General features: G+C 36.9%; 1 protein-coding gene across 1 annotated transcript; it reads left to right on the top strand.

Annotated features, from left to right (window-relative positions):
• Window positions 1-21: 21 nt before the first annotated feature.
• On the top strand, window positions 22-27809 carry tyro3 (TYRO3 protein tyrosine kinase). Its single transcript, XM_067367181.1, has 19 exons — window positions 22-317; window positions 4068-4251; window positions 10384-10484; window positions 10588-10758; window positions 13336-13422; window positions 13623-13738; window positions 14396-14576; window positions 16803-16945; window positions 18660-18798; window positions 18951-19077; window positions 19407-19501; window positions 19603-19698; window positions 21182-21262; window positions 21367-21459; window positions 21651-21772; window positions 21884-21993; window positions 22161-22320; window positions 22817-22953; window positions 25839-27809. The coding sequence occupies exons 1-19, from the start codon at window positions 260-262 to the stop codon at window positions 26254-26256; spliced, it is 2619 nt and encodes an 872-aa protein (XP_067223282.1). The 5' UTR covers window positions 22-259; the 3' UTR covers window positions 26257-27809.

The raw sequence follows: 27809 nt of genomic DNA, 5'->3' as shown, positions 1-27809 counted from the left end.
AGCTACTTGACTTGAGCGATGATCGCCGCGTTCTCACGAACTCCGTGAGGATTTATCAAAACAATGAGATGAATGCCACTTTTATCGGTTTAACTATGGAAATATGATGAAGTAAATGCAAGAGGGTGATTCTGAAGTTGAAGCTCCTGTGAAGTCTATAAATAAAATGGGATTTACGAACACCTAGTTAATTTATTAATCACCGCTGGTCAAACTTGCCTAAGGTGAAGGAGATAACTCTTTAACAGAAGATGTTATAATGGGTTTTTTTCTGTGGATTCTGCTCTTTTTACTACACTTCAGTGAGGGAATTCACGGTAAGTTTATTTAATTGTAATCGCAGAGGTTGTGATTAATCTCAATGCTAAACGCAGGGATTCATTAAACTCATCTGTGCTAATGTGACGTGGACACAATGTTTCAAGATAAACACCAGTGTAAATGTAAATATATGGGACGTTTACTATTAACACAAGCAGAAAGTTCTAATAATACACTTTTATAACCTAAGACTTCATTTTTATGAAATGCTGAGGATTGATGGGATTTGTCATTATAGATTCAAAACCTGTAACGTATAGCCTGAACGTATTTAAACCAATTCAGCATCTCTGGTTTTGTTATTGTGGTCGAGTGTGATCAAATAATGTTGTTTTAATATTTTAACCACTGGATTGTGGTGAGAGAAGGAATTTGAAAACGTTTTTTTTTTAAAGACTTTTTTTTTCAGTTAAAGAGGTACAATTTATATTTGTAGCATTAGTTAACCAAATAAACTTTTAGACTGTTATTAAAATAACTGCTACACAAGCAGCTATTATTCTGTTACTGCTGATTTAATCAGTGTCATTTGTGATAGATAGATAGATAGATAGATAGATAGATAGATAGATAGATAGATAGATAGATAGATAGATATGCTACTTTATTGATGGTTGAGTTACATAATAAACAGGACACTGTCGTTTCCTCATTTACCTCTTTCCTGGGAAATGAATGTGATGTTTGATGCAGATGTTCTGGCCAGCTGTGTGTCACAGTAGATCTTTCAGACATCTGCAGCATGCATGACGTCTGCTGTCCACAATCAGAGCGCCACACTGACAGAGATGCCAGAAATGGTCCCAGTACAATAGATGTCTTAGAAAAGGGCACAAAAGCTCGTTGAACGAAAATATGAAACTCTTTCCAATTTTTTTTTTGTCCAAATGTCTGACAGTGATTTTAGAGATGCATAATTCATATATTGTTTTCATTGATGGTAACAGATGTCTTATACTTGTGCTACAATTGTGTGGCCTGTGCTACAAAACATTCAACCTCTCTAGCACCAGTGCTGTGTGCAAAAAAAAGTTAATGTACTGCCCTGCCTATATGGCTCATTCAATTCCAGAGATAATTGGGATCTCAGTATGACTCTCAGAGTAAATTTTACACATTTTCAGTGGTCACAAATCAAACGGGTCACTTTTCATACAGCTGATACTTTTTTTTTCTCTGATACAGCTGAAGTTTATATTTTTCCCTGTATCAAAACAATTGCCTAGCCCTAGACCATTCCTGTCTGAGTACCAAAAATCCACTGAAGTGGTCAAGCTGAGGCACATTAACTTGCTCTCAAAAGTGTTTGTATAAGAATTTATTTTTGAGTCAGTTTCAGGGATATTTGGAAGAAGAGATTTTGTTATTTTTAACAGCTTCTAAAGCTACCAAGAGTTTAACTACGCAGTATTGTAACTACGTTACCGCATTGTGATCACCACATCTATGGGATTGAACCATATAGGGCCATAAAAAAGGTACCAAGAGGAAAATGAAGATGCCAAAAGAACAGTTTTTAAGACTGACAATCTATAGTAGTCAACATTTGAAGTGGATCAAAACCTTTCATCAAAATTGTCCTAAAACCTTCTTCATAGGACAACTTAGTTCTTAGGACAACTTTGATTAACTTTTTTGATCCACTTCAAATGTTGACTACTGTAGAAGGATATATTTATTTTTAAAGGATATCAGTATTAAACATCTTTAATACTTTTAGAGTTGCACGCATGCAAACTTTGGAAAAATAAATTATTTATGGCACTCAGACAGGAATGTTCTATTCAATTGGCAATAGTGTTGATAGAAAAATTAGATACATTTCTAGTTTCAACATTATTTGTTCTTCAGATATTCTTCAAAAGAATAAAGTATCAGCTGTATGCAAAATTACCCACATTTGGGTTTTGATCTCCTGTCAATGAAAGCAACTGATATGAGCTAAGTTTTATTTATCATCAGCTAATTTCAAGATCAAAGACCACTATAGGACAGAGAGCAGCATCAGCACTGATAAGATCATTTAGTCTCACTACTTTTAATGAAGGTGATTGTGTTTTGAGCATCTGCGACTTACTTGCAGTTTAATTTGTGGCATTTTGCACGTTGGCTTGCTGAAGAGATACTCAGCTTCTGCAGCAATGTGTGTTGCAGTAGGGCTGTCATATAGCTATAACGTCATATAGCCTATAACACACTCTCATACATTTATTTTATTTTTTTACATTTTGGGAGTATAAAAAAATGTACATATGTGGTTGCAGCAACCAGATGCATTTATACTTGTCTCAGACCAGGTCCTAAAGTGATTTGAGTGATTGGATTTCAATTTTCGTTTCCGAGTGCATTTACACCTGGTCTTGTTACGATCGGATAGCTATCCGATCAGAGAAAGCGCATGAAGTGATCAGGTGTAAACAGGCCCTTAAAGAGATAGTTCACCCAAAAATGTAAATTCATTAAAATAATCATTTACTCACCCTCAAGTTGTTCCAAACCTATATACAATTCTTTGTCCTTCTGCTTCCAAAGAAAGATATTTGGAAGAATGTTTGTAACCAAGCAGATTTCGCCCACCATTGACTAGCATAGTATTTTTTATTTATTTATTTTTTTTTACTATGCTAGTCAATGGTGGGCGAAATCTGCTTGGTTACAAACATTCTTCCAAATACCTTCCTTTGTGTACAGCAGAACAAAGAATTGAATACAGGTGTGGAACAACTTGAGGGTGGGTAAATGATGACTTAATTTTCATTTTGGGTGAACTATCCCTTTAAATACTTGAGTTACAGGCATGCAAACTTAAAGCAAAAAACGAAAAAAGAAGTGCGTAAATTTAAATCTGGCGTAAATTTTTGGATTCATTAAAATGTTCGTATTTTCCAAATGTTAGTTGTTCCAAATAATTAATTGATTTCAATAGGGCTGGGCAAACTAATGGCCCCAAATGGCCAAAATCCTTCGTTTGGTGTCATAATATGATGCCCATATATAGTTGTCAGTCGGATTTAATGGGCGGGATTTATGGTAATTGAGAATGAGCGTGCACACGCGTCCCATTTACGACTGATTGGAATTCATTAACACACACACATTTCACTATCACTTCTGACGTTTACGAAGTATTTGTGAATCAGGAGAAGAGTTTTCGGGAAGGTCTCTTTACGCGCAAATCACTCACAAATCACACAAATGTTTCATGCATGAGACCCATTGACCCATAAAAAACTGTTGGACTCTTATATCTTAGGATGACCACTGAAATTGGGAGCGTTGTCTCGCATCGCATAAGCAGTGTCCGGCATTTCAATTCATATTCTTCCTTGAAATTACAATGCCATGATAGGAAATATAATTCTAAAAATGTAATTGCCGTTTAAAAATACATTTGCGCAGCCGTCATGAGACGGCTAGAGCTGGAAAAATAACCAACCAACTCATTCTTAAAGGATTTTTAGGATTTTCCTACTGATGCCGACTGTGTGAATGGAGCACAAGAACCAGTGTGGAAATTCATTAAATACAGCTACACAATTAACAAAGCTTATTGACCATTTAAAACATTATCATCCACCGTGATGGCAAATAGGCTTTCCAACTAATGTAAATCAATATTTACATAGTATAATAGTAGTAAATTTATCTCTCACAAGTGTCCTCAATTGTCCTGCAAAATCACATTCACTGTCCTGCAACAGAGCAATTACCATGTGGTCACCCTGGTCAAACTGTGTGTTCTCTAGGGGTACGGTTCACCAAAAACCCTTCCAACCAAACGGTGACTCAGGGTAACATGGCTCGTCTGGGCTGTGCCTTTGAGGGTTTGAGTGAACCAGAGATCATCTGGATGAAGGATGGAGAGAAGATCTACAGCTCTGATCAGATGTACATCACACTGGATGCACATCACTGGGAGACCTTCCACAGGTAGGATGGTGTGAACCTGGAACTGAGCCCTGATCCCTGTCCCTGATGTTGTTCAGTGTTGTTTTTGTCAGTGGTCAGAAATGAAACGAAACTGTTTTCAGGAAAGAACTGAGACATCAGACAATATGAAGGGGATGTTGAAACTGATTTGAACATATTCATATGATATGCCAAATCTCAGATTTGATAGCAGTTATCAAGGTTGTTTACTGAGGCAAGCACCATTTTTACTACTGTTTCTCAAAGTAGTGTTAGGGAGCTAAACACATAACACACATAATGTATGTCTTGTTGAGGTAAGGTGTGCCAACTGCCAAGTGGTCAGGCTTTTCATGCCAGGCAGGCAATAAAACAGATTAAAAATCCCATAGATGCACATTAAAGGTAGGGTAGGCAATTTCATAGAGGCTAGCAATAGCAAGCTAGCTTTGAAAGCATGAGATCCCCTCCCTTCAGAGTGCTCTCCAAAGCCACGCCTCCTCTAAAACATTTGACTGCACACAGCAGAGGCAAAGTGCCACAAGATGAGAAACAGCATTAAATTACCTCATGTCTCAAAGCACTTAACATTACAATATTAATAAATGTGAACAACTTGCAGAGCTCTTACTTATACCACCTGACTGCTGCAGATTCATTTGGGCGTTGACAGAAACGCATCCGAGTCTGAGGACATCTCTGGGTAGAATGTCACAGATTGCCATCTCGTAACTATGGTGTGAACGCAGCATAAACTTGTTGTTTTGGTTCAGAAGGAACTGTAAAAAGTGTCTGCTGTTCATTTGCGGGGCTCGGTGACTGTCCACATTTCTGCATAGCCTTATGGAACAAGCTGATGATGTGTGATGTCTGTGCGAGCAGGGTGCGCGGAGGTATGGACATACTTATGCTGACAGGCAGGTAGAACATCGTATTCGGACCGAATGCAATGATTAGACGAAACATTTTTGGTCCTGAGACCTCCACAGAAGATATACGGTGCCCTCCACAAATATTGGCATCCTTAGTAAATATGAGCAAAGGGTGGCTGTGAAAATCTGCATTGTTTATCCTTTTGATCTTTCATTCAACAAATTCACAAAATTCTAACCTTTCATCAAAGTAAAACAATTGAAACTAGGGGGAACACACATTATGAAATAAATGTTTTTCTCTAGTTCACGCTGGCCGAAGTTGTTGGCACCCAATTATTGCAATGTCCCTTTCCCAAGATAACAGCTCTGAGTCATCTTCTATAATGCCTGATAAGTTTGGAGAACACCTGACAAGAGATCAGAGACCATTCCTTCATGCAGAATCTCTCCCGATCCTTCAGATTCCCAGCTCCATGCTGGTGCTTCTTCTTTTCAGTTCACTCCACTCATTTCTTTAGGGTTCAGGTCAGGGAACTGGGAAGACCATGGCAGAAGCTTCATTTTGTGCTCAGTGACACATTTTTGTGTTTGTTTTGATGTTTGTTTTGGATCATTGTCCTGATGGAAGATCCAACCACGGCCCATTATAAGATTTCTAGCAGAAGCAATCAGGATTTGTTTTTTTATCTGTTGGTATTTGATAGAATCCATGATGCCATGTATCTGAACAAGATGTCCAGGACCTCCAGCAGAAAAATAGGCCCACAACATTAAAGATCCAGCAGTGTATTTAACCGTGGGCATGGGGTGCTTTTTATCCATGTGTGCACCAAACCCATCTGGTGAATTTGCTGCCAAAAAGCTCTTTTTTTAGTTTCATCTGACCATAGAAGCTGGTCCCGTTTGAAGTTCCAGTTTCAGTGTCTGACAACTGAATATGCTGGAGATTGTTTCTGGATGAGAGCAGAGGATTATTCTTGAAACCCTCCCGAACAACTTGTGGGGATGTAGGTGCTGTTTGATTAGTTTTTTAGGCTTTCTGAGACTCAAGACTCAACTAATCTCTGCAATTCTCCAGCTGTGATCCTTGGAGAGTCTTTGGCCACTCAAGCTTTCCTCCTCACCGTGCATTAGGACGATTTAGACACTCGTCCTCTTCCAGGCAGATTTGTAACATTTTTAGTTGATTGGAACTTCTTAATTATTGCCCTGATGGTGGAAATGGGGATTTTCAATGCTTTAGCTTTTTTCTTATAGCCATTTTCTATTTTGTGAAGCTCAACAATCTTTTGCTGCACATCAGAATTATATTCTTTGGTTTTACTCATTGTGATGAATGGTTAAGGGAATTTGGCCTTTTGTGTTTACACATGTTTATACTCCTGTGGAACAGGAAGTCATGGCTGGACAATTTCATGTTCATGATCACCCTGGTGTGCTAAAAAAATGTAAATATGAATGGGAATATACTTCAGAGATATTTTACTCAGAAGAATTTCTAGGGGTGCCAATAATTCACTCTAAAAAATGCTGGGTTGTTTCAACCCAAATTTGGGTAAAATATGGACAAACCCAACCGTTGGGTTAAAAAATGCATTTAAAAATTTAACCCAATGGTTGGGTTTGTCCATTTTTGACCCAAACTTGGGTTGAAACAACCCAGCATTTTTTAGAGTGAATTGTGGCCAATGTGTATTGTAGAAAATCATTTATTTCATAATGTGATCCCCCCACTTTCAATTGTTTTACTTCAATGAAAGGTTAGAATTTTGTGAATGTTTTGAATGAAAATCAAAAGGATAAACAATGCAGATTTATTTTCACAGCTGCCTTTGCACATATATTTACTAAGGGTGCCAATATTTGTGGAGGCACTGTATGTAAATGTTTTTGATATTTAGACCACTTCTATTATTGATTGCTCTCAGGGTGTGAAGAGAGTTTCAACCATTATAACAAAAAGTGTTTATAAAAAAAATTGCTTACCGTACATTTAAAGTAGGGTCTAGAGCCATATAGACACATAATATCATAAGAGATTTGTGGGTAGAATATTTTGGCTCAGGCAAGTAAACAAAAAATCTTTGTCTTTCACACTTTTTGTCTAAAAGGGAGTTTGTCCAGTTGTCACAAGAATGTGGCCTTGAGGCCATTGTCTCCATCAGTATATTTTTTTATTATCACAGTGTGGGCGCAGAGAACACCAGAACAGTTGTTTGTGCTTTTTTTGTTGGATACCACTGTAACTCCAAAATCATATTATTACGTTCATTACTGTCTGTATGGTAAAAGACACCAAGAAAGATGAATACACTTTATCAAGGACTTTTTTATCAAGTCTTAAGATGTCTGTTACTGTAGCCAGTCTCTGACCTTCAGAGTTATACAAGATAATTTTCAAACAAGTTAATTCTTGCGCACAAAATGAAATTGGTTGAGAATACTATGTTTTGTGAGCAAACAGTGTGCCAGGCTCTTGTTTTTCTATTCCTGAACTTAACCAGGATAGTTTAGGATACCATTCACAAGTTTGGGGGCAGTAAAAATGCTTTTTTCAGCAGGGATGCATTAAATTGATCAAAAGTGACAGTAAAGACACTTATTATGTTACAAAAGATTTCTGTTTCAAATAAATGCTTCTCTTGAACATTCTATTCCTCAAAGAATCCTGAAAAAAAAAAAACAATTTATTAAGGAGCTCAAAAATATTAAGGACCTCAACCTTTTTTCACAACTGTTATTATTATTGATAATTATTAATGATAATAAGAAATGTTTCAAATTTCGGAAGCAAATCAGCAAATTAGAATAATGTCTTAAGACTGAAGTTAATGATTCTGAAAATGTAGCTTTGCATCACAGGAGTAAACTACATTTTAGAATATGTTCAAATAGTAAACAGTTGTTTTAAATTGTAATAATATTTCACATTAATTTTTTACTGTATTGTTGATCAAATAAATACATCATTGGTGAGCATAAGAGGCTTATTTCAAAAACATCAAAAAACTTACCAAATTCAAACTTTTAAACAGCAGTGTAGTCAGAATTTAAAACTGCATTTACATAAAGGTCACGATAAATAAATACAGATAAATACAGGTAATATAAATCAAAATATTTAAAACTAAAGCTCATAAACAGTGTGACAATATAGCAGCCTTTGGAGATCATTTACTGCTGCAGCTGCAGGTAATGCAATAATGCAGATATTAGTAACATGAGCTTGCTTTACTGAATGCTGTCAGGGCTGATAATCTTTTGCACGTGTCGTGACGCAGTCCAGTTGCCTGTTTCCTAGATGCTGATTTAGGCCAGTTTTAGACTAAACACAGTTTGGATGGAAATTTGAAAGTGCTGCTTGCTGTAAGATTAGGCTAAAGAGGATAACAAACAGTAGAGGGAGAAACTGGCTTAGTGAATTATAGATGTCACGTTTCCTTGCTGAATGCCATTCTGCCAGCATAATCTATAAATGTCTAGTTTCCCTTGGTGGGTGTCATAGTTGTACAGAAATGTATACGTCATGCTTTTCTTTTATGTGAATGCAATTCATGCCATTGTTTGCGCAATTGACCTTTGTCTACATAAATCTCAGCACTCTTAGACTGACTGGCTCTCTAGTTGTAAAACTTTGAGACTGATGTGGCATTATTCCATGATCATTATTAGACAAAGTTGCGGGATTTGCTACTTTTCTAAGTCTGTCATATCAAGTCAAATCACATTTGTTTATATAGCACTTTATACAAATACAGAGTGTTTCAAAGCAGCACCACGGTAATAAACAGGAAAATCACAGTAATGATATTGTAAGGTTTTTCAGTTTTGAAAGCACTAAAATTTCAGCTCTAAAAAGACAATCATCATTATTCAGCTCAGTTTAATTCAGTAACAATTTGAATGTTGCGAATGTACAGTGCACAGCATAAATGAGTACACCCCCTCTGAATCTTCTGAAAGTCAGCAATTACTCAGTTACTTAGAAGACAGGTTAGGGTTCTTTAGAGATATAATGTTCCAGCAAGTCTGCTTAATCAATTACCAAAGAAGCATGTCAAAATTATTCAGAAAAATAAGATTTTCTTATCAAGGTGATAAAATGTTTTGTAGCAAAAAAGTAAACCCTCTTAAGTTACTAAATAAAATGAAAAATGTTCTGGTGTAAGTTTAAGGCAATGTTTGATCAACAGGTTAGTATGTTGAACCAACACGTTTAAAGAGAAGTAATTTCTTGACAATTAAAAGTGTTATATAGTCCACTGAATCATTCTCAGACTTAATGCTGATAACAATGGAAGCACATGGGAGAGAACTGTCAGGAGACTTATTTCTTAGCACAAAAGAGGACAGTGCTTCAAGAGGATTACCAAATCCAAATCATTGTTTTAAGTGTGAAAATATAGCAAAAGTAACACAGAAATTCAAAAACAATGGACTTGTGACAAGGCCCCTGAAATAATCAGGCCTTCATTTTAAGCTTTCATTTAGTGATGAGGTTTTTTTTTTTTTTTTTGCTAGACAAAGAGCAGGAGAAATACCAAGCATGGTTGTTGTTCTCAGTGGAATAAAGTCAGTTAGCCATTTCCAAAGCCTATATTTACAAAATATAGATTCTGGGAATCAATACTCTGGTCTCATGAGACCAAATCAATCATTTTGGATCTAACAGCATCCAAAATGTTAAGATGTTGCTAGAGGAGGAGTACAATGAGAAGTGCCTGGTTCCCACAGTAAAGTTCAGTGGTAGTAAAGCTCTTATATATGGATGTATGAGTGCTGAAGCTGTGAGGGAGTTGTGCTTTATCAATGCTGTCATAAATCCCCACTGTGTAATTTAATATAAAACTTGAAACAGAAGATGTTACCCTTTCCTCATTCCCTGCATTGTTGGCTATTTTTTCAAAATGACAATGAGGATATGCATTCTCCTAAAGTGAAAAACCTTCTGTGGACATGTATTGCACTCAGTCTTAACACTCTTGAGTCAAGTTGAGCAACACTCCCCATTAATGATCAGGGCATTTAAGGAGCTCATCATCCAGGAGTTAAACAGGACAGATGTGAGGTATTTTGTTAATTTAAAAGTAATGTGTTACTTTACTAGTTACTTAAAAAAAAATATGTAACTTGTGTTACTTGTAATGCGTTACCCCCAACACTGTCGGTGAATAAATGTTATTTTGGTTTCCATCAACATGATATGTAAATGACAAAATTTTTATTTGTGGTTTATTTAACCCTTCGAAGAGTGTCTAATCTGAGTGTTTGTCTTCAGTGTTAAATCTGTGCAGCAACAAGATGCCGGGAAGTACTGGTGTGAAGTTGAATATCACGGCACAATCATTTCCTCTGAGCCTGCATGGATTACAGTAGAAGGTATGTCATTTACATCTTCTGAATCCTTCAAGTACTGTATTTCTTAGATTATATCTTATTCCTTTAATGTTCCTTTTTGCCTTTTACTGCTCAAATTTTTTAGGTGTGCCTCATTTTGTGGTGGAACCCGAGGATGTAGCTACATTTGCAGGGGAACCCTTCAACCTGACGTGTGCTGCCTCAGGTCCTCCAGAACCTGTGGAGGTGTTGTGGTGGCTGGGAGACGAACAGAAGGGTGATTTCACACCCTCTCCCTCAGTTCTCTTTGTTAAAGGTAAGAGACACCAAGGGCCTGTCCCAATACTCACACTTGCGGTCTTTGTACTTGACCACTTGTCTTACATATTTCCGGTATTTGGCCCAAGTGTTCAAGTGGAAGTGAAGACCTCAAGTTACAACTTTTAGAATGCAACTGGATGTTTCTGAATAGTTAATGGATACATTTATGTAGTTGCTGTGGAGTTGATTCAACTCATCGACTAGCACGTGTTGTCATGTTAATCTTTTGTGCAAATCCAGCGTTGAATTGACCCTCGTTTGTGAAGCAGTCCGGTGTAAAATGACGGCATGGTAACAACACTCTACTACAACAGCTCTTCCTCTTCTCTAAAGCAGCTCAACGTGGCCTTAACCCCTTTGTTGCATGTACTCGGGGGCAGGGTTTATGTAAATTTTTTAGGGTCAACACCCACCAGGCAGCCTTTCTAGTCATGCAGATCCTAAAATCTTCAAAACTGTTTACCATTTCTGTTGCATCATAAAGCAAAAACCAAATAATAAATGTTAGCATACTGTATGTTCAAATCAATTGCTCAAATTAGGCTAAAATAGTTCTGTTTAGGTATTTTTAGTCCAGCTAATACATATAGATGTTATAGAAGGCCCTGTTTACACATTAGATGCATTTGATGCATAAGATGCACAAGTGGACAACACTAATGCAGGTATTAACAGGGTCTAAAACGTTTAGCGCTTTTCCACTTTCGACCAAAACACTTCTCAATACCAGGTGTAAGACAAGCTGATCCCAAATGTTAATCAGGTGATTGCCACTTTTAAGTAAAAAGGTGTTACTTCCTTTCTAACAGTCACCATGATATATATATATATATATATATATATATATATATATATATATATATATATATATATATATATTTATATATACGTATATTATATATATATATATATATATATATATATATATATATATATATATATATATATATATATATATATATATATATATATATATATATATATATATATATATAATGTATGTATATGTATATATGTGCGTGTGCATGTGCATGTGTGTGTTATTACATAGAGAGAAAGGTATAATATATCTATAAAACTAGATATACATGCTAAATTGTTCCCCCGCTTTAATTTAGTTGTTACAACACTGCATGTCAAGTATGTGGCTTAGTATCTTATAACAAAATGTAACCTGTTTAATGGGCCAAAATCTTTTGAATTACATTATCACCATATAATATTATTTAGCTTCAAAGAATGGTATATCTAGCACAGGACTTTTGTGTGCATGTTAAACAGCCATGCAATATATGTATTTCAGTGCAAAAATAAATAAATAAATGCACAGGAAGTTCTAGGAGCACAAGTGATGATTAAAAAAAGTTTTTAACTAGTTCATTAAAATGAACCGTGTGAACAAACTAAAAATGATTTCCCAGCTTCTCAATGGTTTTTCAGAGGGGGCATTCTAGTTGATTGTGTTTGATTACAGTATTCAGAATATGGCACAAAAACAAGTATATATATATTGTTTTGTCAAACTACACAACTAGCTTGTACCTGAACTACTTTCACGCTACTATAAATGTAGTTATGTTAGTAGTGCCGCTATGTTGAGTTAGTTACTCCCCAATAGTGCTCTGAAAACTCTCCTACAGTATTTTGTATATTCCATGAAAGTTTGTTTGCCCATAACACCAGACAGTTAATGATTCAGTAATATATTAATCACATTATGAAACATCATGTGAAACATCTAAGATTCATATATCCTCTTTCAGATCTTCTGTGAAATTAGGCAGATAAAATTTAGAACAGAGTCACTGGTTGCTTTCAGTGGGTTTAGCGACTTTGTAAATCAGTGAACTACGTAATGTTTCCAGTGGGGCAAGTTTGTGCTTACATATAAATATAGTGTAATATTACATTTTACAAAGTTGTGAGAGGCTTTTAGCAACATGGTGACTTTGTGAATATTTTTGGTAGCTCTCATATATAGTGATTTTCTTTTTTGACAGAACCAAGAAAATACCTTTTTAAAGAAAATACATTTTGATATGTAAGAGGTGTCTGATATGTTGTTTAAATTTCTCATGTTCTTGTGGAGAAAAAGCCTCCTGTTAGTGGATAATTTCAAGGCCAGTTTCCCGTCCTGCCTTTACATTTTGTAACTGGATCTATTGCTCTGTGAGGGAATGCATTATAGTGATCAATACCGCTAGTGTGGTAAAGCCCAGTAAAGTAAACTTTCCATTTTAACAGCCTATGCTTAGAAATCATTGAGTCATTATGTTTGTGTAAGACTATTATCAGCCACTTGAACCTTTAGCAAAAACGAGTGTGTGACTCACTCAGAGTTGAAACTGGGCCATGGTTCGTTCCGAGCAGATAGGTCTGTCATTATGTACAACAATGTTACAGCTGCCATGTCCTTGATCATGAGACGAGTTGAGACATGAGGAATGAGTCATGTTCTTGACATGCTTCAAGATATTTCACCCATTTAATATGCATTTTTGCAAACATATTTTGAGAAATTCAGTACCTGACAACAGTGATTCAGTGAATGATTTCCCATTTGCTCAACCAGGTGTGAATGACAGTATAAAGTTTTACTGTGAGGCCAAGAACACTCGAGGCATCTCCGTGTCACGCACAGGCACAGTCCACATTAAAGGTGAGACATACCGCAGTGTTTTTTTTATTACTTTCAGCGTAATTGCATACAAAATTCAAAATTGTTGGTTTTTGTTTTGGCAATAATTCATCATAAACAGGCATCCATACAAATACAAACATAAAAGGCTGCTTGCAGAGAGGATATAAATATATGTTATTGTTCTAATGTTTTTCTTTAAATGTGGTTGTTATGCGCAGTACGTCCTGATTCCCCCCGGGATGTCATGGTACATCATGTGTCTGATCCTAATATAACCGTAACATGGAATCCAGGTTTCACTGGGCACTCACAGCTTTCCACCTGCACTATACAGGTAGAGTATACCATAGTTTGACATTACCGCATGTCTTTTTCTATTCATGTCCTAATGTTGTTCCTATGGCCGTACAGTCTTTGTACTTGGTTGTTAGAGGAATAGTTCACCCCAAAATGAAAATCATTTGTTCACCCTCTTGTCATTCCAAACCCGTATGACTTTCCTCTTCCTGTGTAACATAACAGATGCTAGAAAGTTGTATGAACTACTTTTAGACAGTCCATCTGTAAAAACAAACCAGTCTCACTTCTCTCTTGAGATAACATTTTGCATGGGGGTGGGATTAAGTAAGTTCTACTTCTTTCCTCTCGAGCAAGTATTATATGTGTAAACAATGTGTGTGGATATGTGTATAATAATTGTAATGTGTATATATGTGTCTATGTAGGTATGTATATATGTGTATCTATCTATCTATCTATCTATCTATCTATCTATCTATCTATCTATCTATCTATCTATCTATCTATCTATGTATCTATCTATCTATGTATCTATCTATCTATCTATCTATCTATCTATCTATCTATCTATCTATATATATATATATATATATATTTATTTATTATTATTATTTATTTATTTATTTTTTGCTCGAAATAAACTTAATCAATCAATCATGTAAATTAATATCTGACTTTAATCCATTTCTAGGTGTCAAAGGGATCTGGAAAGAGGTTAAAACTTCCTGATCTGGATGTTGTAGTTCCTCCCTTCCAGCATGTGTTTGGGGGGCTCAGCAGTTACTCGAATTACAGTGTGAGAATCCGGTGTGATAATGAGGTGGGCTCATCCCCCTTCTCTCCCTGGGTGGACTTTCACACTCCAGAGGCAGGTAGGTGAAACATTAGATAAGATAATGATGTTATGCATGCATGCTGTTTCTTTCTAATGTTAAATTAGTCAAATTAACATAAATGGCTTTTTTAGCTCGAACAGCATTTCTGCTGAAGAAATTACAGACGCTTGCATTTGCATTCATGCAGACACTTTATCCAAAGCAGCTTACATTGTATTCAAAGTAAACATTTTATCAGCTCTTGCATTCTCTGGGAATCGAACCCATGACCTTGGCATAGCTAGTTTCATGCTTTACTGTTTGAGTTACAGAATGGTAAGGTTCCCACAGACATTGATAACCTGGAAATATCAGGGAATTTGATCAAAATGTTTTTTAATTATTTTTAATTATTAAAATATTTCTTGGATAGTAGAATTAGTTGGCATGTACTTGCAAAGTTACTTATAGTCGGTAGAATGTCTGTTGGGGAGCATTAAAATAAGTAGCTAGCAGATATTAAGCAGACAGTCTACTAATACTTTAAAGAGTTTGTTCACCCAAAAATGAATATTCTGTCTTTAAGTACTCACCCTCATGTCGTTCCAAACCCATAAGACCTCCGTTCATCTTCGGAACTCAAATTGAGATATTTTTGATGAAATCCGAGAGCTCTATGACTCCTCAATAGACAGTAATTTAACAACCACTGTCAAGGTGCAGAAAGGTACTAAAGACATTGTTAAAATAGTCGACGTGACTGCAGTGGTTCAACCTTAATGTTATGAAGCGACGAGAATACTTTTTGTGTGCAAAAACAAAACAAAAATAATGACTTTACCAAAACTTAAATAGCAACCAGCGTTTCCAGGTTCTACGTCAGTATTGATATCTACGTCAATAATGATTCAATAATGACGCAGAACCTGGAAGCGCTGGATGTTAACAGCGTAAAAGAATTTCACAGAAGAGAAGATATTGTTGAATAAAGTTGTTTCGTTTTTGCACACAAAAAGTATTCTCGTCGCTTCATAAAATTAAGGTTGAACCACTGCAGTCACGTCGACTATTTTAACAATGTCTTTAGTATTTTTCTGGACCTTGACAGTGGTTGTTAAATTACTGTCTATTGAGGAGTCATAGAGCTCTCAGATTTCATCAAAAATATCTTAATTTTTGTTGGTAAGATGAACAAAGGTCTTACGGGTGTAGAACAACATGAAGGTGAGTACTTAATGACGGAAGTTTCATTTTTGGGTGAACTAACCCTTTAACAACTGGTAGTTAACATGCATTTGAAAAGTTACTTGTAGTTAGTAGAATGTCTGAAGTGGACTATCGGAATAAGGTGTTACCAATATTTTTTCTTTGTTTTTCTTTTGATTTTCATGTGAAATTTGATCTGGTCATCACATACTATGTGTCTGTATGAAGAGTGTTGAGGTACAAAAAAGAGAGGAAGGAAGGAAGTGTTTGTAGAATTCAGATCCACCTCAAAGGAAGCTTAAAGTTCTCTACAACATGTTTGCTGCATACATCACTAAATTACTAGGTTTGGATCAAGGAGGGCTAATTGAAGCTGACACATTTAATTCCAAACTGTGGTAGTTCAAAGTTCTGAGATGGTCAGTCATGAGTGATTAACGTTTTTAACATTCCATTGGAAATAAAACAGTTTGCCGTTCTAACCAACGTTTTGGTGGGTTGGAAGTAAACAAACAGCCCAGAGAGCTGGTTCTGGCCAGATGCCTAGGGCAAGGGGGTTTGGAAAGGGAGGAGCTGGTGGATGGGTTTGAGGAGCAGAAGGGGTTTCTGAAGTTGACCCTGTTTGCATGTTTGTAAACTAGTAGCACTGGCTGCAGTCCAGTAGATTCCAAGCTGAGTGGTACAATGCGCCATTGTGCGTGTCCCCAATCCATATCAATGCACTGCTGCCACATACAGAGTATAATATGGTGCCACCTACTGGCCAAAGCAGTCAATGGAACTATTTAAGATGGATTTGACTTACTGGTGCTTCATTTTGTTTTTCATTTTTATCCACTATAAATAAAAGTATATTTCTCTCCTTTCCACTTAAAATCCATTCCACAGATTCCAGAGGACGTTTCTCCTCCAAATCAGTGGAGAAAATGTGAACAAATTCCATCTGGGCCTGGCTATTACATCATTTATTGTCACACAGAGGCATTTGACTCATACTTTTGTCTGTACGGTGGCAATTAACCCCCTGTATGCTCCCTTTTTTACTGTTTTCGTATCTTTCGTACCTTTCGTACACAGCACCATCAGCAGCTCCAAAGAACTTTACCTTTGAACTCAGTGAGCAGCAGCTCACTCTGTCCTGGGCTGCACTGGAACAGGAGGAGCTTCGTGGAAAATTACTGGCATATAAAGTGCAGTGGAACCATGCAGGAGAGAATCAGGTACATCATTATAAAGGAAGACACAAAGTGAAAATTTTGCAACACTGACACTGTACTGATCTGAATCTGTATTGAGCCGGATGATGACATTATTGTCTTCTGTAGATCTGCTTTACAGCTGAAAATGAAGTTGTTTCTTGATTGATGTATTTTGGAACATTTAAAGGCCTGTTCATAGCAAGAACAACAATGTTCAGTTTATTTTAAGCACATGCTGCAGATTTGTCATCTATAACTTTAAAGGTGCCCTAGAATTAAAAATGTAATTTACTTTGGCATAGTTAAATAACAAGAGTTCAGTACATGGAAATGACATACAGTGAGTCTCAAACTCCATTGTTTCCTCCTTCTTATATAAATCTCATTTGTTTAAAAGACCTCTGAAGAACAGGCGAATCTCAACATAACACTGACTGTTACGTAACAGTCGGGCTCATTAATATGTACGCCCCCAATATTTGAATATGCCAGTTCATGTTCAAGGCATTACACAAGCCAGTATTAACATCAGGATCTGTGCACAGCAGAATCATCAGACCAGGTAAGCAAGCAAGAACAATAGTGAAAAATGGCAAATGGAGCAATAATAACTGACATGATCCATGATATCATGATATTTTTAGTGATATTTGTAAACTCTTTCTAAATGTTTCGTTAGCATGTTGCTAATGTACTGTTAAATGTGGTTAAAGTTACCATAGTTTCTTGCTGTATTCAAGGAGACAAGAGCCGTCGTTATTTTCATTATTAAACACTTGCAGTCTGTATAATTCATAAACATAACTTCATTCTTTATAAATCTCTCCAACAGTGTAGCATTAGCCGTTAGCCACGGAGTATAGCCTCAAACTCATTCAGAATCAAATTTAAACATCCAAATAAATACAGTACTCACATAATCCGATGTATGCATGCAGCATGCCTGACGAACACTTTGTAAAGATCCATTTTGAGGGTTATATTAGCTGTGTGAACTTTGTTTATGCAATGATAGAGTCAAGAGCTCTGGGGGGGCGGAGAGTGTGAGCAATTAAAGGGGCCGCAGCCTGAATCGGCTTATTTCTAATTATGCTCCAAAATAGGCAGTTAAGAAAATCAATTTAAAAAAATCTATGGGGTATTTTGAGCAGAAACTTCACAGACACATTCAGGGGACACCTTAGACTTATATTATATCTTGTAAAAAAAAGTTCGATGGCACCTTTAAAAACTCAAGCTTTTTTAAGCAGGATGGATTCTGATTGTTTTTATTGTCCATCAGCTGGGAATAAAAATCATTTTGAAAGTGATTTCAACTGAATCTTTCTCCTGTGTCATTATCATTACAGTTCTGTTTTGGACCCCACTATTCTCATAGAATTAGAATGATTATGAAAACATAGTTATCATTATCATTACAGTTATTGTCCTTGGTGTGAACGGGCTTTAACAGTTCCAGATTATTACTGTGAAGATGCTTTAAAATTATTTGTATTGAATGAAGAACTATATAAATAAATGCAGTTTGACTTGAAATATGCTAGATCATATAAATAATTATTCATCTTTTTCTTGTTATTGATAATAGTAAAACTTTATATGATAAAAAAGGATATACGTGCCAGGTTTTAATGTCAATGGTGCTAAAGGCCATTGGTTCTTCTTTTTCATGACATTTAATAACTGCACTACCCACCCTTAACCTTCATGCACATTTTGATTTCTGTATCTATAGGATCCCTTACTGTTTAAGGATAACTTTGCCCATCTCTCGGGTGCAGGGCGATTTTTTAATGCCACCTTCCAGGTTGCAGCGTGCACAAAGACAGGATGTGGCCCATGGAGTCAGCCTGTACTTGTGATGCCCATGTCAGGTTTGTCCACTCTCATTGTGACTACATTTTCACATAGTGCAGCACACTGAGAGCCAGTGTGTGTTCATTTGCTGCTCATTATGCATAAATGGCATAGCTTCAGGCACTTTTGAGCAGAAGTGGTGATTAACACTCTTGTTGTGTCCTTTCAGCCACACAGGCACAGACCCAGAGGGGCCACATGTGGGTGGGGCTGCTTTTCGGCCTTCTTGTGGCCACCCTGGTGGGACTCCTTTTGATTGTACTGGTACGCAACAGAGGCAAAGAGACCCAATTTGGGTATGTTTTTATTTTTTACATTATTACACCATATTAGCTGTCCAAAATGCAGTAACTACACATTGTGTCTGAAATAAGACTGAAATCTGGTGTCTTAGACTGTGAATCTGTTCTTTCACAGACATGTTTGGATCAACTATGCTCAAAATCAAAGAAAATTGGACATCCAGTTTATAGTCCAAGAACCTTAAATCCATTTTTTCAGATCCAGTCATGATGTAATTTGTGCGTTTTGTTTTTGTTGGGCAGTTTGGTTAAAATGCATTTCCAAAATGTCTTTTAAAACGGTGAAATATGGGTAATTTTGTCATGTTTTGATTCGTTTGCAGGTCTGCATTCACAGCTCCAGGGACAGAAGTACCAGTTTCCTTTACAGCTGCAAGGTCCTTCAACAGGCAGTTCCCTGAGCTCCCCGAATCCACATGTAAGTGAACATGTTGCTGCCACGCATGACTGCACCAACTTTGACATCCTACAGTACTTGTTTTACTGGAAATGATGAATTTTGACTCTGTATCCCTCTAGTGGACAGTCTAGGAATCAGCAGTGATTTGAAGGCCAAGTTACAGGATGTTCTCATCTCCGAAAGGCTCTTAACTCTGGGACGAATGCTTGGAAAAGGTACATTATGACTTGGATGTCTCTTTTTATTAGGACAAGACCTATTTCACTCTTCAGAGGTCCAGTGATCCAGTGAGATTTATAAATATATATTTATATATATATAGACAAACACACACAGATGAGCCAAAACATTATGACCACCTGCCAATGCTTTTGGTCCTCCGTGTCAAAACAGTGCTGAGGTATGGACTCTATAAACCCCTGAAGGTGTCTAGATCCTAAGTCCTGTAAAAGTCCTGTAGGTTACGAGGTGGAACCATCATGGATCAAACTTGTTCAGGACATCCCACAGATGCTCAGTTAGATTGTTCCTCAACCATTCCTGAACAATGTGTTCAGTGTAGCAGCGTGCATTATCCTGCTGAAAAAGGCCACTTCCAACAGGGAACACATTTGTCATGAAGCGGTGAACCTGGTCTGAAACAATTTTTAGGTAGGTGGCATGTGTCAAATTTACGTCCACATGAATGGCCAGACCCAGAAAACAAGACTCATTGGACCAGGCAACCTTGTTACACTGCTTCCAAGGTCTAGTTCCGATGCTCCCATTGTAGGCGCTTTCGCCGGTGGACAGAGCACAGGCACTCTGGTTGGACTGCGGCTACAGCCCCATACACAGCAGAGTGTGATACACTGTATGTTGTGACTCATTCCTCCCATAACCAAAGTCCCTTTAAGGCAAGTCATTTCACTTGGCGGCCATCTTTGAAACACTTCATGGGCATGTAAGTGCAGCTCCTATCTCTTTGAATGGGGAAACATCAAACTCTCCTAAGCTGTTTGCCAAGCTTTCAATTAAATTTCATATTTGAAATCACCAATGAAATCTAACAACATCTGCCTCATACATTTTGTTACTAAATGCTCGATTCATGACAAAAAACCCTGTATTTTCCCTGTACTTATTCCGCCATATTGCCCATTGCACTTTCTGCCATTCATAATAATGAATGGCGAGTGACGCATCTTGCATTATTCTTAGTCTTTGCCATAACCATCATTAAAATTTTGTGTGACACAGTAAACATTCTGTCTGTTCAAACCAGACAGGATAGCCTTCGTTGCCCAAAACCACAAACTGTCACCGGTTTGTGGTTTGTCCCTCTTTGGACCACTGTTGGTCAATTCTCACCACTGCTGACCGGAAGGAATCCACAAGCCTTGTCGTTTCAGAGGAACTCTGACCTAGTCGCCTTGCCATAACAGTTTGGCCCTTGTCAAAGTTGCACAGATATTTATTCCTGCCCATTTCATCTGCATCCAACATGTTGATTACGAGAACTGATTTTTTTGCTTACCATCTAATCTATCCAGACCTTAAATGTGGCCTTGTTAGGAGATGATCAATGGTATTCGCTTCACCTGTAACTGGCCATAATGTTTTGGCTCATCAGTGTAGGCAGGGGTCACAGGCAATGTAGATTTTATGTTTAAAAACTATATTCAACATTGCTGTCAAAATAAGAATATTGTTTTCTAGGTGAGTTTGGCTCTGTGAGAGAAGCTTTTCTCAAATCAGAGAATAACTCTGGGCAGAAGGTTGCTGTGAAAGTCCTAAAAAGTAAGTGTACATCTAAAATGATTATAATTTAATGAGAATTTGGATGTTTGTAGACCATGATATTGTTTCTGTGCATTGATGCATCTCTCTATGTGCTCTTACAGCTGACATTAACTCATCCAGTGACATTGAGCAATGTCTGAAAGAGGCTGCCTATATGAAAGACTTCCATCATCCCAATGTCATTCCGCTTATTGGTTAGTGGACCTTGGTTAATTGGTTAATTTTCCTTGCTGGGCCTTTGATTCAGCATCTATTTGCTTTAACATATAGGGCAAATTCACATCAAGGCTAATCACCAAAGTCCTTTCCATTTTGACATGGATATTATCAAGCAGGACTCACTAGAAGATGTTACTTCAACATGGTTGTGAATTCACTCCCACAGGTGTGAGTCTACACAGGAGAGCCCAGCAGCGGTTACCTATTCCTATGGTGATCCTGCCCTTTATGAAACATGGAGATCTACATACATTTCTTCTCATGTCACGCTTCGGAGATGAGCCATTTGTATGTTTTTCTTCACACGCTCACATAGCAACTGTATTTCAGATTTACTTGGTCCATTTCTCCATGTAAATGTTTATAGATGTTCTGAAGTTGTCTCTTTTTTTTTTTTAGACCCTCTCTCAGCAAATTCTTATCCAGTTTATGCTGGATATTGCTCGAGGGATGGAGTATCTGAGCAACAAAAACATCATCCATCGGGATTTGGCTGCTCGCAACTGCATGTGAGTTTTTTTCAGTCAGCTCTAAGTAAAAAGAAACATGATTTACTCATCATATTCAATGGGCATATAACCTATCCAAATGATGAATAACCTTTTACATTGATAATTGACCAAAAACTCTCTAGCAGCAGTAAAATATTTCCCCTCAAATGCATCTTTCATTTTAGGCTGAATGAAAACATGAGCGTTTGTGTAGCAGATTTTGGTCTCTCAAAGAAAATCTACAGCGGTGACTACTATAGACAAGGGTCTGTCTCTAAGTTACCTGTAAAGTGGATCGCTTTGGAAAGCCTTGCAGACAATGTCTACACAACACAGAGTGATGTGGTAATGAAAACCATTTGTCTTTTACATTATTTCTTTAATATTACTTGATGAGATAATGTAATGTACTGTAAGTAATGGATAATGTACACTAATTTTATCATTATTGCAGAATAAACCCTGATAGGGTGAGCCAGACTCCAATGGGAAGCAACATGGTTATTTATTCAATAAATAAATCGATGTGACATATTGATTTGAATTTAAATCATTTTATAATGAGAGAAGAACAAGACCACACAGTTTAATGAGAGATACAAAACTAGCACAGCTATGTAGGAACAACCAGTTTCTTGAAATCGGGACAGTCAGTTATACAGCTTAGAGGTCATTATATAAAAATATTTGACGACAAAATGATCAAACAGAATCTAGTATTCCAGAGAGTCATGGAATAATGAACTACATATACTGTAACTACTGGCTACTGTAAATAGCCCTTCATAGTCTGGAAAGGTGTTTACTGGGCCTGGTACTGATGGGTTGTTTGTTTTTTAAGTGGGCATTTGGTGTGACCATGTGGGAGATCATGACTAGAGGTCAAACGCCTTACCCAGGGGTGGAGAACTCAGAAATCTACGAATATCTTATCAAAGGAGAACGACTCAAGCAGCCTCCGGATTGCCCTGGTGACATGTAAGTTTTGATTGTTGTATTGTTTTTATAAAATATACAAACCCGATTCCAAAAAAGTTGGAACACTGTACAAATTGTAAATAAAAAAGGAAATCAAATCTCATAAACTTATATTTTATTCACAATAGAATATAGATAACATATCAAATGTTGAAAGTGAGACATTTTGAAATGTCATGCCAAATATTGACTCATTTTGGATTTCATGAGAGCTACACATTCCAAAAAAGTTGGGACGGGTAGCAATAAGAGGCCAGAAAAGTTAAATGTACATATAAGGAACAGCTGGAGGATCAATTTGCAAGTTATTAGGTCATTTGGCAACATGATTGGCTATATATAAAAAGAGCCTCTCGGAGTGGCAGTGTCTCTCAGAAGTCAAGATGGGCAGAGGATCACCAATTCCCCCAATGCTGTGGCGAAAAATAGTGGAGCAATATCAGAAAGGAGTTTCTCAGAGAAAAATTGCAAAGAGTTTGAAGTTATCATCATCTACTGTGCATAATATCATCCAAAGATTCAGAGAATCTGGAACAATCTCTGTGCGTAAGGGTCAAGGCCGGAAAACCATACTGGATGCCCGTCATCTTCGGGCCCTTAGACGGCACTGCATCACATACAGGAATGCTACTGTAATGGAAATCACAACACGGGCTCAGGAATACTTCCAGAAAACGTTGTCGGTGAACACAGTACACCGTGCCATTCGCTGTTGCCGGCTAAAACTCTATAGGTCAAAAAAGAAGCCATATCTAAACATGATCCAGAAGCGCAGGTGTTTTCTCATTTAAAATGGACTGTGGCAAAGTGGAAAACTGTTCTGTGGTAAGACGAATCAAAATTTGAAGTTCTTTTTGGAAAACTGGGACGCCATGTCATCCGGACTAAAGAGGACAAGGACAACCCAAGTTGATATCAGCGCTCAGTTCAGAAGCCTGCATCTCTGATGGTATGGGGCTGCATGAGTGCGTGTGGCATGGGCAGCTTACACATCTGGAAAGGCACCATCAATGCTGAAAGGTATATCCAAGTTCTAGAACAACATATGCTCCCATCCAGACGTCGTCTCTTTCAGGGAAGACCTTGCATTTTCCAACATGACAATGCCAGACCACATACTGCATCAATTACAACATCATGGCTGCGTAGAAGAAGGATCCGGGTACTGAAATGGCCAGCCTGCAGTCAAGATCTTTCACCCATAGAAAACATTTGGCGCATCATAAAGAGGAAGATGCGACAAAGAAGACCTAAGACAGTTGAGCAACTAGAAGCCTGTATTAGACAAGAATGGGACAACATTCCTATTCCTAAACTTGAGCAACTTGTCTCCTCAGTCCCCAGGCATTTGCAGACTGTTATAAAAAGAAGAGGGGATGCCACACAGTGGTAAGGTCCCAACATTTTTGAGATGTGTTGATGCCATGAAATTTAAAAACTGATTTTTCCCTTAAAATGATACATTTTCTCAGTTTAAACATTTGATATGTCATCTATGTTGTATTCTGAATAAAATATTGAAATTTGAAACTTCCACATCATTGCATTCTGTTTTTATTCACAATTTGTACAGTGTCCCAACTTTTTTGTAATCGGGTTTGTAATATAAAACCTCTTAAATACATTCATTTAGAAGAATGCAAGGCTTTTAATTCATCAAGGCATTTATTTGATAGAGAAAATACAGTAAATATATAGCAAAAACAGTACAGTTGTTAAATATTATAATTTGACTTTTTCAAACAACTTTTTGAATTTAATACAGTATGTCAAAAGTTTGGAAACATTATATTTTTTTTGTTTTTGCTCACCAAGTCTGTTTCTTTCAAAAACATTAAAAAACTGTAGTTTTCAAACTTTTGACATGTACTGTATATTTTAAAATGCAGTTTATTCCTGTGATGCCAAAGGTGAATTTTCAGCATCATTACTCCAGTCTTCAGTGTCACATGATCCTTTCAGAAATTATTCTAATGTTTTACTGCTCAAGAAACATTTCTGATTATTATCAATATTGAAAACAGTCATATTTTTTGTGGAAACCGTGATTTAAACATCCTTACTGTCACTTTTGTTCAATTTAATGCATCAATAGGCTCTTTAAAGGATTAGTTCACTTCAAATAGAAAATTACCCCAACCTTTACTCACCCTCAAGCCATCCTAGGTGTATATGACTTTCTTTCTTTCTGATGAACACAATCGGAGAAATATTAATAAATATCCTGACGCATCCAAGCTTTGTAATGGCAGTAAACGGGACCATCGAGTTTAAAGCTCAAGAAAGTGCGTCCATCCATTATAAACATATGTAAATAAAGGTGCGTTTGTGTAAGAAAAATATCCAGTTATAAAGTAAAATATCTAGTTCCACCTGACTGCCTTCCTTATTCAACTTATGAAAAAACTTTTTTCATAATATGAATGTGAAAGGCGAAGGATGCAGTTTTGAACTGCGAGAGTTTTACACTTTCTTCGAAAATATAGAATATGGAAGGCGGTCTGGCGGTAGCTAGATATTTTACTTTATAACTTGTTAAATATGGATATTTTTCTTACACAAGCGCATCGCTTCACTTTAGAAGGCCTTTATTAGCCCTCCGGAGCCATGTGGAGTATGTTTATGATGGATGTGCTTGCTTGAGGTTCATACTCGTTGGTCCCGTTTACTGGCATTATAAAGCTTGGATGTGTCAGGATATTTATTAATATAACTCAGATTGTGTTCATCAGAAAGAAGAAAGTCATATACACCTAGAATGGCTTGAGGGTGAGTAAAGCTTGGGGTAATTTTCATTCTGAAGTGAGCTAGTCCTTTAAAACCACACCAATTTTAAAGATTCATTCTGCCATTTGAATATCTTTTCTGTCTTTTCTTACTTCCAGTTATGAAATCATGCACAGCTGTTGGTCTCCTGTCCCAAAGTGTCGTCCTAGTTTCCAACACCTCATTGACCAATTGGAGCTCTTGTGGTCGAAGCTGAATCCAGCTCCTGTAAAAGAGCCGTTGCTGTATGTGAACCTGGAGGACGAGGATGGAGAACAGGCCTCTGGGCCAGGGGCTGTTGGGACCCGTAGTAGTGAGGATCCCTCTTGGGGCGTACCGTGGCAGTGTGCAGGAATAGAGGAAGATGAAAAGGACTGGCTAATGGTGTCATCAGGAGCTGCTTTTGCTATTGGTGGAGACTACCGGTACATCATCGGCCCACACGCCAGCGGTATTGATGAAGAGAGCAGACACTCTGACGATGGTCTGTCGGAAGATATCAGGGACGAGGAAGAGGACATCATTATTAATGTGTGATTTTTTTTGTTGTTACTTTTCCCCATGCTTACATAATCTCGTAGGTAATATGATTGCACAAGTTGTAAAGACTCTTGTAAAAGAACAATGAGTCCGTAAAAACATTCCTGAGTCATTTTACTGGTGAAATTCCAGGAATAATACTTAACACAAAGAACTGTTATCTATGCTAACTCTTGAGGCATGACGTTGACACAATCAGCTGTTAATACTTTTAGAAACATGATTTGACAAGTTTATTTCAATGGTAATTATTAATTATGACTGTAGCAAAGCCAGTGGTTCAACGAATGCAATGTTTAGAGTCAGATCTGTGATTTATGAAGTGTAAAATGTTATTGTACATCCATTATTTGTTTTTGTTTTTTTACGTGTTAAGTGTCAATCATATCAACATATGTGGTGCCTTTGTTTTATAACAGTTTCTGCACATTTGTTACATTGCATGAAGAAATTCCATTGGATTTATAATGCATACTATGACATAAGCTCATCAACTGATGGTTTTATACTTGTACTTAAATGAATGTTCCGGGTTAAATACAGATTAAACTGTGCAAGCTGTATGATTGCTAAATAATTTTTATGGAGCAGTGTTTTTGCAGCAGGGAACCCCTGAAAGATTTGCCAGTATCACTGCTGAATAATAATACAGACAAAATTGCCATAGATAATAATTTTGACTCTTAGTTTACATAGAATAATTGTATTATTAGACCTCCATTATAAGCATGTTACTGTCAACATGTTTTGTTTTGTGGGGGTGAGTCAAAATTATTTTCTGCGGTTGTTGCATTTAAACCAGAGTATTACATTTACCTGTACAGCAAACCTTCATTAGAGCATTCTGAAGATGGGATATCAAGGGACTTTAGGTTTTATTATGTGCAAGTTTCATTTGTCTTATGCTGTTATGATTTCTCCAGACAGCAGCAAGCATTGCAGCACAGAATGAAAGCTTGTTTTTGCTAATTGTTTTTGAACCTGTTAATGAGTTGTTTGAATGATATCTTCAGTGTTTGTTTTTTAAATCAGTAGCTTTTGTATTTTACTTCATCAGTGGATGGCTGAAACTAGACCATGTAGCAAATATTGCCTTGTGTTGTGGATAAATCTGACACATCATTCAGTGTTATTAACCCTTGTAAAGAGGGCTGTCTGCTTATCTCAAAACAATAAAATAGGGAAAAGAAGATGATGTTAGCATATGAAATACATGCCGTGAATATTAAACTTTATTCCAGTTAAGTACAACAGAATCAGAGACTGATTAAAATGCTAAAATGGTTTTATTATGATTAGAGCCATACAGAGTTCAAAAGAGAGCAAACAATGCCCTTGATGTAATGTGAGAATTCTACAGAGAAATAGTCATGTCTAAGCTCTATATGTTGATCATTTGTGTGGTGCTTACAACTGTGAACTTGTAGAAATGTATTCCATTTTCAGAAACTGTAAATAAATATCTATTCTAGACCCAAAAATCATCAGAGTTGAAGTTTATTGTTGCTCACTGAGGACCAAATGAAAAGTAGCAGCATGTAATGTCAAAA

Source organism: Chanodichthys erythropterus, chromosome 18, assembly GCF_024489055.1.
Source record: "Chanodichthys erythropterus isolate Z2021 chromosome 18, ASM2448905v1, whole genome shotgun sequence".
NCBI lineage: Eukaryota > Metazoa > Chordata > Actinopteri > Cypriniformes > Xenocyprididae > Chanodichthys > Chanodichthys erythropterus.
This window is presented reverse-complemented; position numbering and strand designations above follow the sequence as displayed.